Source organism: Ananas comosus, linkage group 4, assembly GCF_001540865.1.
Source record: "Ananas comosus cultivar F153 linkage group 4, ASM154086v1, whole genome shotgun sequence".
NCBI lineage: Eukaryota > Viridiplantae > Streptophyta > Magnoliopsida > Poales > Bromeliaceae > Ananas > Ananas comosus.
The window spans coordinates 12,113,857-12,131,384 of record NC_033624.1 but is presented as its reverse complement, the minus strand read 5'-3'; the positions used below and the strand labels follow the sequence as shown (position 1 = coordinate 12,131,384).

Below are 17,528 nucleotides of genomic sequence, written 5' to 3'. Positions count from 1 at the left end.
TCGAGTATCTACGCGACCTAAATTATCAACAAGCTCTTCAAGAATGTTGAAAATTCGCCAGAGAGTAGCTTCGCCGACAGGAACACTAACACTAAACAGCTCTCACGTCAATCACTTAGAGGGCGTTTGGATTGACGTATTTATAGATTCAACGTAAGTCAAGTGTAGTGGTGTTTGAGTTTTCCTGAAGTGTGATTATTTTTTTGTTGGTTGTTTTGACGTAACTCGTACCACCTAAAAGTTAAATTCAATCACTTCTGTTGTTTGTTTTGATGTAATTAGGTGCTGGTAAAATTAGTTTTTTGAGTTCCGTTGTTTATTTTGATGTAAGTAAGTAAATCTCATTATCTCCTAAATATAATAGTAAATTTATCACTATAAAATTTAATCTATTATATAATTAATTTTTTTATTATTATTTAAAGATAATCTTAATTTATTATAAATAAGGTAATTCTAACCCATTATAAAGGAAGTAGAGTTTAGGTTTTACTGTTTAATAAATTTTTTAGAGGAGGTTGAGTGTAGTGAAAGTTGAGTTCGGTACTTTAGAGGAGGAAGTTGAGGGTAGGTGAAGTGGAGCTGTAACGTAACTTGAGTTACATTATATTTTTCACTTATATCAAAACAAATAACAGAAGTGATGGAACTTGAGTTCCATCACTCCACTTACACCAGAACAAACGGGACCTTAGAGGAGCTCCCATGTCAATCACTATCTATAGCATCCATAGCTACAGTTCTAACTTGGTTATATCTTATTAATTATTGTATCTCATACGTCGCATTAATTTGTTGATTGACATTACATTGACCCTTTAACCACCAAAGTGTTATATATAGACATCATGCATCTTCCTTGGAAAGAAAATGACATCCAGTACTGGCCAATAATTATGGTGCTCTTACTAAGTCCCACTAAAATAAGACAGATTTAAACTACGGGTATGTATGTATTTATGTGACAATCTTAAACATTCCCCTAATATGTGACAAAAATTTTAATATGGTGTCTCAATTATTAGATGGCATTGCATTATAGTTTTACCTTAAATATCGTATCACCTGGCATCATTATTTTAACTAATATATTATTGAAAATAATCTTCTGATAAATTGTATAACATGCTTATAGTAATGGACAGATAAATACGTGGTGGTTGTGGGAGCTCCACATCTACTCAATTTCCAAAATCTTATGATGTCCTTGATAGAGCTTTATTTTAATACATAAATCGATTTTGATCAAAGTTCCATTATCTTCATAGATTAATATCAAGAAGTATGACTACTATGCTCTTATGAATATAGACTCTTCTGTATTCATGGGTATAGATCCCTTTGTCCGTTGGATGAAGAGATTTTCGGTTAGGATGATAGTGGTCCCGATTAGGATAATAGTGATTTTCTAGGGTTGAGTGAGGCTTCGTTTGGAATTGCGGGGAGATTGCGTTACGTGCGGTGAGAAACTACGGTAGAAAAATACCCTGTTTGTTTCCGTACGTAATATTGCGTTCCGCATATCGCGATGAATCGGTTATACTATATTTTCTGCGGTCTACTGGAGAACGCAGAAGCATATCTCTATATGCTTTTTTTCTAACTCTATTTTATCTAACAGCATTAGATAGATCTCAATACCAAACTAAGTTTGAGTAGTTGGTTGAATAGTATAATCTAACTGGTGGTAATGATCAAAGAAGTAGATTTAATGGTTAAAAATTTATAAATATACAAAAGTATTTATACACATAAAAGTATAATAATCGGACTCAATACCAAGATAACCAACAAATTATATTGGACATTTCAACATAAAAATACTATGGCACTATAACATCACATGTGAGATAGATTTGTGACAAAGTGTTAGGGTGTTTGAAATTTAAAGATAAGGCAAAATCTATTATAATGCTCATGCCCTGCACATTTTATGGTCATTTTGCAAAAGGACACTTGGGACTTGTAGCTTTCTAATGTCACAACAGGGAACAGCTGTGCTTTCCCTGGCTTGAGAAGGGGCCCCTTGCGTGTGCTTTAAGATTGTGATTTGGGCACCTTAGCTAGGGTTTTTTAAAGTGCTTAGTGTGATTCTAAGAAGGACCACCTTCGGAGCCCACACACCTAGAGCTATGTGGATGATTAGCCTCCACAACATTATATCTTTTTTTATTGGACTAAGGATGAGAGATAGAGAGAGATTTGATTTTTTTTTTCTGGAAAATATGTAGCACGTTACCTGTTTTATTCATTAAGCCAAATGAACTGAATGTATAAAATGAAAGCAGCTTAGGTCTTTAAGAAACCGGCAAAAAAAGGTATAAATTAAAAAGCAAAAAGAAGAAACAAGTTTAGCAAAAAAATTCTAGCGACACATTAGAGCAGTACGGTCTAATTGCTGGCCAGTAATTTAATACGTTCTAAAGACCGGATAGCACTAGACGATTTTTCTTGAAAAATAAAATTGTTTCTATCCGTCCAGACCACCCACTAAATCACAGTCAGGACGATCAAGTCTTGTGTTCTCAACGAATCAACTGGGTTTTCAGTAGTTCCGACCCAAAGACATCGGACGTCTCCCCTGATGTCATCAGTTTCGTTCAATCCTACCACTTTGATTAATGCTTACTTGCTAGGTTTTGAGAGAGGGATTGACCTGAGCTTTTTTACATAAATGTGGAAAATACTACTATAATTTTTTAAGAACAATTGTGGAAAATACTATGAATTAGCTACATTTTCCTGATGGGGATAGCTATTCATTAATTCACCTTGCCCTTTGATACAGCTTTTTGTACCTTTTCTGACATAAAGAGCAAAAAAAAGAAAAAAAATGTAATTGTATTTTGAAGCAATAAATTATATATATATAGAGAGAGAGAGAGCTAGTCTCCTATACTATCTATAGTACCGGGGCTCCGGTACTATAGTCCCGTTTTAGATCTTAGGATGTTCAAATTAACGATTCACACCGTTAAAACTAATCTAAGATATTTAAAGTTTTTAGAAATAAAATTTTGTATTTTTTTGACATATTTTACTTTATGATCAAACCATTTCAAAATTGTCAATTTTCAATAGCTACTATGGCGAGTTTGGAGTTTAACGGTGTAGAAGAATCTAAATTTCTTCAAATTTTGATAGAAAATACTTTAAACTATCTAAATTAAGGCTAACATTCTTAATCTTGAATTTAAAAATCCTATGCTCAAATTTTAAAGATTATTTAATTTTCATCATTCATTTTGACATAATTTATTTACTAAGTAAACGATGTCGGGACAAGCTAAAATTTTATTTCTAAGAACTTTATATACTCTAGATCATATTTAACGATGTGGATCGTTAATTTGAACACCCTAAGATCGAAAACAAAACTGTAGTACCAGAGCTCCGGTACTATAAATAGTATAGTAGTCTAATTCTATATATATATATATATATATATATATATAGAGAGAGAGAGAGAGAGAGAGAGAGTAGGGCTACTATACTCTTATATATATCAAATCCTGTCGAATTTAGAAAATATTGATCAGATTTGATAAATCTAGTTGCTAACGTAAAATTCAGAACCTAATTATTTACCCTTAACCGTAATCATATGTATTGTGTCTTCAAATCACATTGATTTGTTTTATTTTATTGTAAAGTTGCTTAGACAATGTACATTACTCTGGAATTAAAGGACAAATTACAGCTAGAAGTAGTCTCTAAAATTATCATATGAAAACATTGATTCTTTTAGATTAATTATATGTGGCTTAGGGGCAAAAATTAAATGAATCTCATTTTTTTAGGCTAGTTGTAATTAAATTTAAAACAACAATTTTGACCTCGATTTCAATTTCATTTTCATAGTTTGAGTTGCAGTAATTTAGTCTATATTTTAGCTCCTTCACCTTGTCTCCTCAAATGAACAAAAGAAATATATAAACAAAAGGGATAATTAATTATCTATATATCTCTCAAATTTTCTGAAATATCTTATATACTCTTACATTTTTTTTTATTTCAAATATACTCCTAGTATATTTCTTCATTATTTAAAATAATCCCGCTGTTAGTACCCGTTAAGTCGTCTTGGGTTAAACCCGAGTTAAATTTCTATCAGAGTTAAAAGAAAGTTAAAATACCTCTTTTGTTCCTGACTTAAGGACAAATAAGAAAAGTAAGTGACGGCAAAAGCGTATATTTAAGAAGGTAAAATAATGGCCATTCCTAACAGAATTTAACTCTATTTGAAAAAATTCAAAAATATTAAATTATATTTTTATATTAGCTTTTAAGAGAGACAAATAAAAAAGTCTAGAATTTTTCAGAGGCATACGAGCAATTGTCCCTAAAAAAGAATAAGAGGGTTCATTCAACTCTATTATCTATTGCATTAATTAAAAGATTGGCTTAATGTATTATCACTCAGAAAGTGGTCCAATCTCATCTTATGTATAGTATTTAACTCTCCAAGAAGCATGGAGTTTGCACTATTGTTTATAGAAATAGTGCTTAAAACACAACAAAATTAAGCTTTGTTAAAGTGATTGTTGTTGTTGCATGCATCTAACCTATCATAATGGACATTAATTAGTATTTGAATTTAATATAGCGGGTCGGTCACGATCATGACCCGAATCCGCTTCTAACAGAATAGTGGGTTAACTTTTCAATCATGTATGTATAGGCCAATAGATCACAAATCACATGAAATGCTTGTGTGCTGTATTTTTTTTGCATTTACTTTTTGTAGTTCATTTTTCGAATATGTATTAATTCTCCGAACTAGGATTTTTATTTTCGACCTTTGTGAAAATCTGAACACTACTTGTAGTGGAATTATGATAGAATCACTTGGTAAGCTTCAATTAAGTGGAAATGCATTAAACAAGAAATACATACTAGAAATTACCAACCATACCAACTCATTCTTGCAGAATAAATATATGCTTGGTAATAACAGGTTAATTGCATCTACTACATATGAGTTTCATGAATTTATTAGCATCATGTTGTTAATAATGAAGAGTCCCGCACTTTGCAGCAAGTAAAAACTGGAGAAGTAATTAATAATAAGAGGATGCTAAATATTTTATTGTGTATCTCACTTGTCACATCACCAAAGTCCCTCTCGGTTGGTGGTGGGGATGGGCCTAACAACGCCTTCTTCGGCGACAACGTCGACAGTGACAGGAACAACAATCCCTTCAACCGTGGCGAAGGGGGAGGTGGGCTCGCATTAGTGAGGAAGTGGGAGGGAGGTGACTGTATACAGGAAAAGCTGAGGGAGAGTTAATTAATGAATTAATTTGAGATAAAAAGGTAAGAATTGTAGATGTCAGCGTATCATTTGGAACCGTTTGGATGTATTAATTAAAAATCTAATAGAGGAAAGGAAAAGAGTTATGATGAATTAATTGGAGATGGAAAAGTGAAAATTATAAGTGACTGTGGAACTATTTAGATGTATTAATTGAAAATTTAGTACTAGAGTAATGAGACACTACAACAAAAACGGTCTATAGTGACACTTTTAAATATCGGTACAGGTTAAAAAAAGTGCTGCTGGCTAAATTACCGACGCTTTCAAAAAGTGTTATCAAATGTGGAGTCGCTAGGTATATAGTGACAGTTAAAGAGTTAAAGAGTTAAAGAGTTAAAAAGTGTCGCTATAAGCTAAAAAGAGTGTTGTTAATTTACCAATACTTATTTAAGCATTTACCAACCACCGAAACTCTACCTCGTTGGCTGCGGTAGCGGAGGAGGACGAGAGGGAAGGGATCTTCGTCTAGAATTTCAGTGGATTGCGTGAGGGAAGAAGGGAGATAGTAATCAATTTTTCTTTTTCTTTTTTTTTCTGTTTGTCATCGGGCCGAATGGGCTGGATGGGATGGGTTGAGTAGAGTAACATTTTATTTTTGGTTGGATTGTGCTTTATACTTAGTCATTAGTAAATTTTTTTAAAAAATTTTGGTATAAATGAGACACTTACATAAAAGTGTCCCAAACATGTGTTCCTATAATCTAATTCTATTATAGTGAAGACCATTTAGATGCATTAATTAAACATTTAGTAGAGAAGGAAAAACAAAAAACGCTGGTGAGGATAAAAAAAAAAACTTGTCACGTAACAAAAAAAATATCGATAATTCATACAGATTAATAGATATGTACATGTACATGCATGCACAAGTACAAGGCCAAAAAGAGTACCATGTATGTATTCATACATAATATGGAAAAACTAAACATGTATAAGGGTGGAACAAAATTTAATTTGTGCGAGCCCATGCAAAATAATTCCATTTAAAACATTTTGTGACAAACACATCATGTGATGTACCTGCTGTGTCGCCAAAAATGGCTTCACCATGGTGTAATCTGTGTGGACATGGATGAGATTCATCTCCCGTTTGTATTAGCTTTGTCACGTGGAATCCATGTGGTTATTTCAATAATTGTAGAGTTGGAGTGCCATTTATTTAATTTTTTGGTTATTTGGATATTCTGAGCAGCAGCAACAAGGGGTGTATACGAGCTGAACACGAACGAGCTGGGGTCGGCTTGTGTTCGGCTCGTTTATTAAATAAGCAGAACACGAGCTGGCTTGTTAAAGTATCGAGCCGAAAAATTCACAAGTTGGCTCACGAGCTGGCCAATGAACAATAAATTAAAAAGGATTATGTTAAATATATATAAAAAATAAATTTATAAAATTTTATCAATTAGACTTTGATCTAATAGTTGAAACTTTACATATAAATGAGTCTTTTTATAATTAAGCTCCTATTTATATTTTTATTTTGCTAAAAAATAAATAATAAAAATAATATATTATATAATTATTTATTTATATATAAAAATATAAATTAAATAAATTATATAAATATAAAATATATGTATTCGAGCTGTTATCAAGCCGAACACGAGGGAGCTGACCCCAGCTCGTGTTCGGCTCGTTTATTAAACGAGCTGAATATGAGCCGGCCCTAGCTCGCTCGTGTTCGGCTCTTTTACACCCCTACTCCATGCAGGAATACTGGTTTCAGCTCTGCCTTTTCATTATTTTTGGGTCATGCATGTTTCAGCATCAATAACTTTTAATACTCTTTTGCTTCACCAGAGAGACAAAATAAAATAATGAGGCTCAAAAACAAGAACCTAAACCTTATGCTATCAAAAATATTAAAGTTATTTTATAATTGTATTTTGCTTTTTTTTTTAACAATACAATTGAGAAATAGTTTTTAAATAAAATTATAGCAGCTCTTTCTCTCTTGATACAATTTTATTTGACGCTTTAATAGTTCCACATCAGATAACATGAATATGTGTGAGAAATTTATGTGTAGCTGTATAGCATATTATTAGCTAATAACTGAATTTAAATATTTTGTATTAATATTTTAGACTCGACAAGTTATCAGTGTTGGTGGACAGAGTCATCACATGCAGTCTCTCTCTCTCTCTCTCTCTCTCTCTCTGTGTTTGGTTGCTGTATCCACATCAGCAAAAACTGACAATCAATCTTAGTTGCCAAGGGGATAGGAAAGGACAACAAGTGATGAAGACTTACACATGTACAAAGACCAAACCCTAGCTTAGTGGCTGCTTCCCTTTGGACCAGTTTCTAGGAAAAAGAGGAGGTAGTTGGAATGTTGATCTTGAACTCTGTAGGCACTTTTAATGGGGCTCCTCAATTCACAAACCATGTGTTCCACATGGAAAGAGAATCAATTGGGCCCTCAACTTTAGACCAAGTGATCAAAAAGGGTCCCAGTAAGGAAATACTTTAGATTCTTTTTAGATGAATATCTTATATATGCTACTGATATAGTCACAATTGATATTGCATGAGTTAATCAATTAAATTTCTTTACATTATAGTACCAGCACATTAGCATTATTAATATATAAAGATAATATTTGATAATTTTGTAGCAGTACTCTCGCAATATAGAGTTCCTATGTGATCTAACAATGTACTGATTAATTTATATAATATTTTTAGATGAATATCTTATATATGCTACTGATATAGTCACAATTGATATTGCATGAGTTAATTATTTAAATTTCTTTACATTATAGTACCAGCACATTAGCATTATTAATATATAAAGATAATATTTGATAATTTTGTAGCAGTACCTCGCAATATAGAGTTTCTATGTGATCTGATAATGTACTGATTAATTTATATAATATTTTAAAGGCCAATTTGTATAAAAAAATCCACTAATTTTATGTTTTTGCAAAAGTGGGCCACCTTTTTAGTTTTTGCAGATTCGGACCGAATTTTTAGAAGGATGACCAAACAACTCTTCTGTCAAAATGCATAAAAATTATATGCTTTAAACGCCTAGAAAAATACAACTGTTAAGTCACTAAGTGTAAAACTTCTTGAAATGACAACTGCTAAGCCATAATTATATGTACCTTTCTCGTGAAACGAAAAACCTCATTCAAGACAAAATAAAAAAATAAAGAATAATTAGTAAGATGAAAGAGTGCAACATCCTCTCAAATAGTGCAACAAACTCATCAAAATAGTGCAATATCTGTATAAGTAGTGCAACATATGCATTGTTAATACATATTTTGCATGATTTTTACACTAAATTACGCACAGTTTAGTATATTACGCGAAAATAATATATTATATTACAACATACTATAAAAATTATACAATATATGTATAAACGGTGCATATTTTACACTATTTNTACTAAACGAGCAATTCGATCTCGAGCTCATTTCGAGCCGAACACGAGCTGGCTCGCAAACAGCGAGTTTGATTGCCATCCCTAGCAGCAACTAGATATTTAGCACACAAGGATACTAAATTTTTCAAAATAGAAACTTTAATTTAAAATTTTTGTTCTAATTTTTGAAATACGATGTAATAACTTAAGTTGAGAAGCTCTTAATTACTTTTATACCATTTTAGTCAGAAGACCAATATGATAGTACACGATCCAAAATTGGTTTAAACGCCACCATTTATGCACGTTGAGAAGATCAAATATACCTCCACATGCACTAAGAGAAAAAATAACAAAAAGACAAGAAGAAATAGAAAGTTCTACTATTACATGGCAGAGAGGTCGAGATTCAATATTCAACACCTCAGTGGAGCTTAAAACTGACTCTGATACTACGTTATTTAAAAAATCAATTCAAAAAACTTAATTATCAAATGACATATTTTTTTTTAAAAAAAATGTTATAATTAGGCCAAAAGAACTTTAATATTTCTTTCTGGTTGACTAGAGAAGAAGGCATACAAAAGGAATACGAAAACTATATCTCAACTTGCGCATATTTATCTTTGTTATTAGTACATTGGCCAATAAGATGATTCTCAAGAATTTCAATTTTAATTATTTAAAATATTTAATGTATTTGAGGAGCTTAATTAAAATTAGGTCTCTCTCATGCAATGTGACATATATACCACAGTTATTGTGATGGAACAACAACTCTTAGCTAGAACAAGATCTCTATTTAATATTTATATTGCGATTCACGAGCTTTTGCTGGAATAACACTAAGATTATAAATTTTAAACTTTAACCACCAAATTGTAAATGTAAATTCTGTACGTCTATATGTGCTGCAACCATTCAAATTCTAAATAGTAATGCAATAGTACCTTAGAATGAATTTGCCAATAATTTCAAAATTCAATTAATGAGCTTGCTCAAAATATAATTAACTAGTTGTGACGTATATAAAACTGGTTGATTAATTTTACTAAAACTCTAATTTATATACGCATGAAATTAAGCACTCAATCATAAAACTTACAGGATCCCATGTTAAACAATACAATAGGGTTTGCACTTCATTAGCTAACAAGCATTGCTACAATACTTCTAAAAAAACTACCATTCCCAGCTATCGATCTATTTGAGTCTTGATTCGGCACAACAAAATTATTATTATTTTATATAAAAATAATAATATTCAATTAAATTTAAATAACTATATATATATATAATTTATTTTAATATAATTTTAGTATGAAATTATGATACTGTGATTGATTCGACTCTTCTCCAACCTCAATCGATATATATCCTACATGACTTACGTGATGTAAATTTAGGATGAATTAATGAATTGAGCTAGAATACTTTTACAAATATTATTCTCATGATGCTACTAGATTTTTAGTCATTGAATCTACTCCTTGATTACTAATAGCCATTGGATCAAACACTATTTCACCTACCATCATCATCTCAACCTCACATCTTTCAATTCAATGACTAAAAACTCAAAAGCACCACTCACATAATACTTTTATAAGTATTCTAACTCAACTCTGAATTAATATACTTATTTTTCTTTTACAATATCATTATACTATCACTTTGCGTGTATACCGTACGAACCGGGTATGCATGTATACGGCACCGTATTCTACGGTGTTGTAGTAAAGTCGGGGCCGAACCACTACATATACACCTCCCCTGTAAAGCAGCGACACACATTCCCTTCGCTCTCTCTCCCCCACTCGCAATGGAGCGCTACAGGATCACACCGAGCTTCAACAATGGCAGTAGCCTCTCTTCTCCGCGCCCCCACTTCAACTCCAACTCCCCCTTCTACCTCTCCGTCCCCCCCAAACCCTCCCCCTTCCTCGGCGGCGCCCCCGCGCCACGCCCCGACGACGCCGAGCTGAGCATCTTCGACGCCGAGCGCTACTTCAGCGACGGCGCCGCCGCCCACGACGCCGTCGCGAAGCGCGCCGTGGTCGCCGCCGCCGCCTCCCCGGCCCTCGAAAGGTGCGGCCTTTCCGCGAACCCGCGCGGCTCCTCCGTCTCCTCCTCCGTCGACGGCTACGGGAGGAGCTCGCGCATCGGGCCCTACGCCACCCCCACCGCCTCCTCCGAGGCCAGCTGGAACAGCCGCTCGGGCCTCCTTGTCAACCCCCCGGGCGCCGTCGCCGTAAAGGTGAGGCCTTTCCCCCCCTCCTCCTCCTCCTCCTCCTCCAACAACAACACCACCGACCCCCGCTCCAAGGCGGGGGCGGCGCGGCGCCGCGGCCGCTTCGGGCGCAGGTGCCCGTGCGCGGGTTGGAAGTCCGTGGACGTCGAGGAGCGCTACTCCGAGCCCAGGAGCAGCCCGATCCCCTCCAGCTTCGACGCCAAACGCGCCTTCGGGCCCAAGAAGCTTAGCGCCGAAGCAGGGGAGCTCGGCCCCTTCAACCGGGCGGATCAGGTACCACCACCGGTAGGAGAAGAAGAGACCACGAGGAGCGAAGCGGAGGTGGAGGGGATAACGAAGGTGAAGATAACCCCCGGGAATTGGGGCAAAGGCGACGCCTTTTTCTCCCCGAAGAAGCCGCCGCCTTTCTCGCTTGAGATGGGGCGGAGGAGAGCGTTCGCGGAGCCCGGGGCGTTCTCGTTCCCGGTGCTCGGCGCGCCGCCCACCACGTGTTCGATCGACGACCCCCCGCGCGACTCGCTGGAGGTGTTCCGCCCCGCGGAGGAGGAGGCCGCCGCGGTGGTGGCGGCGCTGAGAAAGTCGGCGGAGCTCCACAAGAAGTCGGCGGAGGCGGACGAGGTGGGGAGCGACGCGAGCTCGGACCTGTTCGAGATCGAGAGCTTCTCCACGTCGTGCGCCGCGTACCGCCGCAGGGACTCGCTCGACGACGAGCCGAGGCGGCCCGGAGGACTCGGCGCCGGCTTCAGGAAGAGCATGGAGGAGTCGGCGCCGAGCGAGTGGGGCTACGCGCCGAGCGAGGCGAGCGTCGAGTGGAGCGTGGCCACCGCCGAGGGCTTCGACCGCGCGAGCGTGGCCAACTTCTCCAGCGCCGCGTCCGAGTTCGACGAGTTCCGGTTCCTCCAGGCCGAGCACGACCGCTTCGCCGCCGCCGTCAGCGGCGCCGCCGCCGCCGCCTCGTCCAAGAAGAAGGGAACCGCCGGCGCCGGCGGGGGTTTGCTCATGAGCTGCCGATGCGAGAAGGCGGTGAGCGTGGGTCCGAACCCGGTCCGGTTCGTGCCGGACCAGCGCCGCCCGGTCGGGGTCCCGGTTTACTTGGACGAGCCGGACCGGGCCTCGGGCTTGGGTTTAGGCTTGGCGAGGCTAGGGAACACTAACCAGGTTCGGTGCCAATCGGCGCGGTTGAGCCGGCCGGTTGTGACCCGGTAGACAGAGACAGTCTAATCAATCGCTCATCGACCATATGTAATACACGAATTATACATAATGGGTGCTTTGATTTGGTCATCGGGTGTGTTAGATTATTGTGGAGTACGTACGGTCATTTGTGTAGCTTTTTGAAGTTCATTTGGCAAAGTTTTGATAATGATGTAATAATAAAGATGTGTTAATTTTTTCCAAAATAAAAGAGCGATATATTGTGTGTACTATGCAAGGAACCAATAAAATAGTTTCTATCTTTTGGTAGGCGCTAATTAATTAATGTGGAAAGGTAATCACTTTTAATCATAGCTAATAAAGTAGAAAAGAATTAACAAATGTCTGATTACATATTATACTTCATAAGCGATGATGAGAAAAACTGAATGAAAAACGACAAAGTTCGTATATATAAAAGCATCATCCAAAAGCGACAAAAATTCTCCATAATCTCATAAACTTTTGTCCGAGTTGTAACTTGTCACCCAAACTTTAAATTATTTTATCATGTCTATAATTTTTTTGTTGTAATCCACGTACACGATTATGAACGTACGTACGTACAAATCAATTGCTAGAAATGAAGGTTTTATGACTAATTAATTACAACAAAATTGCTAATTATTGGTGATAATTTTTAATGTTTTGAGTTAAGATGACACATTGCAAATTGAACAAAAACTTAAATTAATATTTTATGAGTTTCAATTCCCTATGGTAGCGTTTGGTTTCGGTATAAGTAAGAACTAATTATTACAAGGATAGGTAGAAGTATGGGGATAAGAAAAATAGCGTTTGAATGAAAATTAGATTGTTTCCGGAGATAAAAAAAATAACGTTTTGATAAATAATATGGAATAAGAAAAATAATAGATAATTATATATAGAAAATGAAGGTGTTGGTGGAAATAATTATACCCGATTATTATAGATAACTGAAAATTATTATTCTCGAGTAAAAAATTAATGTTTGGGTATACCCCTTATCCCAATTCAAACGGTGCCTATATATTTTAAACATTACACGTTGCACGTTGAGAGAATTAAAAAGGTACATGCACGTGTGGATTCTCGTTTTCATCAAATGTGAAAGTTCAAATGCAAGCTAGGTAAGCATAACCGCGAAAAAAGAGGACGCAGATCGTGTCGTGGATATGCGTGGGTCGAGAGATAAACGAGTGTAGGAAAATGCTTCTCATAATTCGTGCAATCATCATGTACACAGTAACACAGACATATCAAACTATATATATATATATTTCTTATGTGTGTGTGTGAGAGAGAGCGAGAGAAGCAACGTTAATTCACTGTACACTTCAAAAAAATATACAAATCTTTTGATGCTAATTGTGCTTTTAAAGTCTTTTGAAGCAACGTAAGGATATAATTGAAATACTTTTAAAAGTTTAACTAGCCACTTAATCGAAATCTTATTAAAGGTTCATGCATGGTTTCAAATGTTGAAATCAAAGGCTTGAACATAATGAAACGCGAATCAACGTTCACGAAACTGGTTGTGCAGTTTATTCTATATATCTATACATAAATATAGTAATCGTAGTGCATTTAAATATTCCTTGTAAACCTTTTTTATCATTGACGAACAAAGTGAACGTCACGTCACTGAGATGAATTATCTTGGAAAAAGTTCCTAACCTTCTTTTTTGACCGTTCCTCGAGGCGATTTGGCTTGCAGAAACAGCAGGAGCCGTTGGATTTGGAGTAATTATAAGAACTCAATATTTTGTTGTGGTGTTTGAGATTTAATTAATTTGGTCTAAACTAATTAATTCTTTGGCCATCTTTTTGATCTCTCCTTTTTCTTGTCGTTCTAATTATCTTCGTCATCTCCTTGATGATCTCTTTCCCGTGACACTATTATATGTTTTTCATGACTTAATAATACTATAGTTTATTAATTAGTACGTTCTTAATCAGATCCGAATTTATAATTTTGAACCATTTGTCATTTAGAAACATACATAAATATATATGCATGGCATATTTAAGCTTAATTGATCTTGTTATATATCGATGCATGACCACTCAAATTAACTTAAAAACTAACGAAAAAGTGCACACAAACAACTTGTCTCAGTTCAAATTAGCTTAAAATTAATGAAAAATGTACACAAATAGCCTGTCTCAGTTGTCCCACACATTCATTTATTTGAATCATATATTGAATGTGGAGTATAAAGTCCACTTCTTAAACCATTTACACACTATGAACAGAGACTAAAACACGCCATGCAACATGCTTCTCACAGGTCACATCTATTTTCGCTAGCTCTAGTTTAATTCAGATCTCTTTTTAAGTCCAAAAGCTTTTACTTTTACTGGTGCTCATATATGAGGATGTTGCATCACTGAGCAACATTTCATTATCTTGCGGGAACCCATTTAAGGTCGCGCATTTATTTTTGGACATTTTGGTCGATCCACTCATACAGTAATTTCCAATCCATTAGTAATGTCACAGAGAAAAGAAATTTACGATACAAAGTTATTACATATATATATATAAATTCTTCTTTTTTTGAGAGAGAGAGAATGATAGCATACTACTGCTAATTCATTCATTTAAAAGATGGACTAAACTATAATGGTGTGGCAGTTGGGCTAAATAAAAATAAAAATTATAGGGGTGTCTACGTACGTATTCCAAAAAATCCTGCAGGATTGGATCTCCACCAACATTTGTCTCATGATGTGCTTTTTTTTTTTTTGAAATATTCTTTTATTCTGCTCTAATCACAGAACCCATCAAGTAAGTAACGGCGATTGTCATTGACTCCCTTCTAGATCTCTAAAGTACCACCTTTGATTCGGCTCACTTCTCAAAGCTTGCCAACTGAATTGCAATTTTGTATGGATGACTTATTAGCTAGGTAAAAGGCGCGTCGACGACAATGTGGTAATTTTACAAATCGCAAAAAGGTCATATATCGTCTTGGACTCATCCGAACAGAGAACGCAACTCTCGTCTCCAACTAACCACATTTTTTGAAGGTTATCAACTGTTGGCATTAAAATCAAGGAGTCATATATTAAGTGAGGTACATCTACTTATACACACATCTCGGTATATATGTACATATACGTACATATAAGGTCGCACAAAAGTACAAAACTCGTGCACCATGCAGATCAAATTCTACGTGCAATACGAAGTGCATGAGCATAAGTACGCAAAAGCGTATTATTTTATAAGAACGAGTGGTCCGCATGCGACCACGTAGGTTGCGTCCATACCCAAAATGCGCATTATCTTCTTTGTCGGGCCGGATAATTTTAAGCCGGGCTTTTTTTTTTCCTGCATTTAGCCGTCACAAAAAAAAAAAAAATTTATAAATAGTACTATAAATTTTATATTTATAAAATTAGTTATATTTAGCTACGTAAACGACACGTAAGTATTAAATGAGTATGAAAATTAAATTGAATACGATAAATTATTTACCGCGTCATTCACCGTATTTGGCCAGTATCCAAACTCGGTGCGGGGTTGGCCATGTGGGCTGGGCGTGGCCGTCGCATGTGAGCTGTTTCCTCTAGTCTGGTCCACGACCTCGGTTGGATTGGAGTAACAATTGCGAAAAGAAAAAAAAACAAAAACAAAACAAAACAAAAAAAAACAATTGCGTAGACATGGTCTTCCACGTCATTCATAAACATTTGAGGGTTGCTTTTTCTGCTGACGTGGTGAACCTGGCCTGTGCATATTCTCGTTCTATTGGGCTTTGGGGATGCCACGTGGGCGCTGCCACGTGTCGATTGGACGGTGGTGAAACCCAAACCAATTTGGATATGAGCCCTCCCCATGCTCATGTGTCTACGATTCGGTGATGTGGGGGGTCTATGCTTCCATGTAAAGATGCTGTGATCTAGATGTGGGACCCAGTAATCAGGGATAAATTATTGCATGCACCCGGAGCATTTTATTTAACTAAGCACAAAATAATCCTCAATTTTATATCTACAATAATGGCACGTGACAAGAACAAGTGGGAGTTATGAGACTCTAAGGTAGCGTTTGGTTCGGAAATAAGTGGGGGAATAAACTCTTGTTCCGCCTTTTGTTTCAAAATGCTGTGTTTGGTATCTGAGAATAGTAGTTTTCGGATTTGTGGAATAAACCGGTATAAGGCTGGAACTGTTGTACTTTCACATTTTTTTTGAAACAAGCTAATTCTCAGGTAAGAATAAGATTAATTAAAATCTAAAAATAATTTTAATTATGATATTAAATAATTAATTAATTTAATTGATATATTTAAATTATTATTTATTGCTTAAATAATAAAATAAATTATTAATTTATTATTTACAATTATTAATTAAATTATTATTATTTATAATATTAACTTTTTATTAATTAATTAATTTATAATTTATAATTATTAATAATTTATTATTTATAATTGTTTGTAATTTATTATTTAATTTATTATTATTTATAATTATTAATATTAATTTATTATTATTAAGTTTTTGATGTTAATTAATTAGATAAAATAATTTTAATTTAAAATTATAGCTCTTATTCTCTTTATTCAATTGAATCATCCACACATTATTTATCTTATTCTTAGGAACAATTCAATTTTCATCCAAACACAAAATTAATCTAATTTCTCCTTATATCTAAACTTGTATCTATTCCTGAAATAAGCAGTTTTTATTTATACCCAAACCAAACGCAGCCTAACTATCGAGTTCCTTGTTATCCATTTGAAGAGGACATATAAAACGAAAAAGTGCCAATAATGTGATAATAAAAGTAAATATAGTATTATATCCAATAATTACTGTCCAAACACGCGACGATTATGGTGAGGATGTGTAGGCGAGCGATGCTTTAAGTATCTTTCTAATCAAGTCAAATAATCGAGTGTTATCGGAGAAACACAATTCCCATGTAATAAACCTTTTTCATGTGAGGGTTCTCTATTGCCTTCTACAAAAGATTGTGTAAAAGCTAATGTTTGTGTGATTCCTTTGTGTGAGAATTGCCACTAATTTGCTTCTTAACCAATGGGTACTCAAATTGCTTACTAACTTGGTTAATTAGCAAATGATTCGAAAATTAAGAGCCCTCAATCTCTAGTTCACAACTTTAACTTGGAAAAGCCTACACATTGGGCCCTATTTATGGAAAATTTGGAATAACTTCAAAAGCAGAAGCTGTAATTTGATTTTATTTTCAGCTGCAATTGTTACTTCTCCAAGTTAGGCTTCGACTTAGTTTGGAATTGAGATCCATCTGACGCTATTAGATAAAATGAAGTTGGGCTAAAAATATATAAGAATATACTTCTACGTTCTCTGGTTGGACTATAGAAAATATATCATAACCAACTCATCGTAATATGCGGAAC

General features: G+C 35.5%; 1 protein-coding gene across 1 annotated transcript; it reads left to right on the top strand.

Moving 5' to 3' along the window:
* LOC109708402 (protein PHYTOCHROME KINASE SUBSTRATE 1-like) lies at window positions 10,379–12,375 on the top strand. Its single transcript, XM_020230126.1, has one exon. The coding sequence runs from the start codon at window positions 10,522–10,524 to the stop codon at window positions 12,154–12,156; it is 1,635 nt and encodes a 544-aa protein (XP_020085715.1). The 5' UTR covers window positions 10,379–10,521; the 3' UTR covers window positions 12,157–12,375.